This window comes from Cyprinodon variegatus, unplaced genomic scaffold (genome assembly GCF_000732505.1).
Source record: "Cyprinodon variegatus isolate N-32 unplaced genomic scaffold, C_variegatus-1.0 Scaffold1000, whole genome shotgun sequence".
Lineage (NCBI taxonomy): Eukaryota > Metazoa > Chordata > Actinopteri > Cyprinodontiformes > Cyprinodontidae > Cyprinodon > Cyprinodon variegatus.
This window is the reverse complement of record NW_015151453.1, coordinates 91,555-93,214: the sequence shown is the minus strand read 5'-3', so window position 1 is coordinate 93,214 and position 1,660 is coordinate 91,555. Positions and strand designations below refer to the sequence as shown.

General features: G+C 46.5%; 1 protein-coding gene across 1 annotated transcript in view; it reads left to right on the top strand.

Annotated features, from left to right (window-relative positions):
• Positions 1-1,635, top strand: part of snapc2 (small nuclear RNA activating complex polypeptide 2) — a 25,298-nt gene extending 23,663 nt beyond the window's left edge. Inside the window, exon 5 of the mRNA XM_015399258.1 lies at positions 518-1,635. Coding sequence (XP_015254744.1) covers positions 518-624 — 107 coding nt within the window. The 3' untranslated portion in view covers positions 625-1,635. The remainder of the gene's footprint in view (positions 1-517) is intronic.
• The last annotated feature ends 25 nt before the right edge of the window (positions 1,636-1,660 follow it).

The following is a 1,660-nucleotide window of genomic DNA, read 5'->3' as shown; positions in this document are numbered from 1 at the left end:
ACAAACCGGCCACAACCAAACTTGCTTTTGAACTGTCTGCCACAACAATCCCGCCCCCTTGATAATCGACCAATTACATTCACTCGTGTAAAGTCGGGCACCACTCGGGAGAATTCGGAAATGCAACCGTTGGAGCCGCCGCTTCCCTACGACTTTAAAATTTTTTGTTTATTTAAAAAAATGGGTATAAAAAGATGTTTTTATTTGAAATATTCAATTTACAAATAAACACTTTTATTAATGTATTGAATTGATGGCATTCTTTGCTCTCCATAGGGTTTTTCCATCTATAGATTTCTGCTGGTTTGAGCAGAATACTAAAAGCATCTGAGGTTCCTCAGTAGCATCATGGAGAGCTAGCTAACGTTACTCACTGACCCAGTTTTCATGTTGGAGGATGTTTCTGGTTCATCAAGGAAAACCAAAGAACAAAAGACAATAAATAACTTTTATTGCTGTACTCTAAAGTCTTTGGCCATGACCCTCGTAAAGATGACATCATCTCTTTGTCCTCCAGAGAGTGCGGTAGTTTTGGACCTGCTGATGTCCCTCCCTGAAGAGCTCCCTCACCTGGACTGCAGGAAGCTGCAGGCCCACCTGGTCCAGGTAGGTTCTGCTGTTTGATTCCTGCTTGTTTAATGAGTCCAAATGTTTAACCCGCTCAAACCAAGCCAGCGGTTTCCCAGCATCGCCGCCGTAATTTCTGTTCCACAATGAGACTAATAAAAACCTCTGTTTCACAATACGGCCATGATAACCATCCCATAAACCAGCCTGAAGCCACGCCAGCCTTATTTATTTACACTAAACAAACATTGTTAACATGAATCAGTTGCAAATACAGGAAAGCGTATAAAATCTGTCCTCAAACCAACTTTACCAATAAAACCACCACCGTCATGCTGAGACGCCATCCAGGGAGAAAAGGAAAGAGACGCTGATGGTTCCTGGATTCGCCACAGATAAACGTCTCCAGGAGGTCAACTTGTCCGGAAACGTCTTATTTACGGAAACCTTCATGCTGAAAAGAACTAGTTTTGAAAGCACTAAACCTTGTTCAATGCTGTGTATTGAACCGGGCATCGCCATGGCTGTTACCATGGTGACTAAAACAGCCCAGCAGCAGAAAACCGGACAGCGTTTAGCGCCGTTCAGACAACGTTGACTTTGGGTATTAACTGCGTCCGATTGGTCAAAAGGTCCGATCTAAGCGGCCGCCTCGCCTCTAGATGAAAACCAAGTGAGTCGGTGCGTACGCCTTCGTAGGCGGCGCCTCTCCCACCAACGCTGATCTCCTTGGCTGCCAGCAGCAGGCGGCGCCAGAAAACTAGCATTCAGGCAGTTGGTGAGATCATCAGCGTGGAGCCTCTAGGAGGAGCTGCGTCCGGACCCGTTTCCAGAACCTCATCCAAAAATTGAAGAGCAACGACAAACCTGAGGACTGCGGTGTCTCCTCTGATGGAGAACGCCATAACGCTGCGTTCTCTAAAGCAAATAGCGGGCTAACGCGTGTTTTTAGAACACGGGTGGACCCGCTAACAATCAGCTTCTGGTTCCTTCCCCACTGGTTAGAAAAGCTGGTCTAATCCCTGTCTGGTGACATCATCACGCTGGGTTAGCGTCAGCTGCTCCCACTGCTGATTGTTTCCCGCTTTAAATG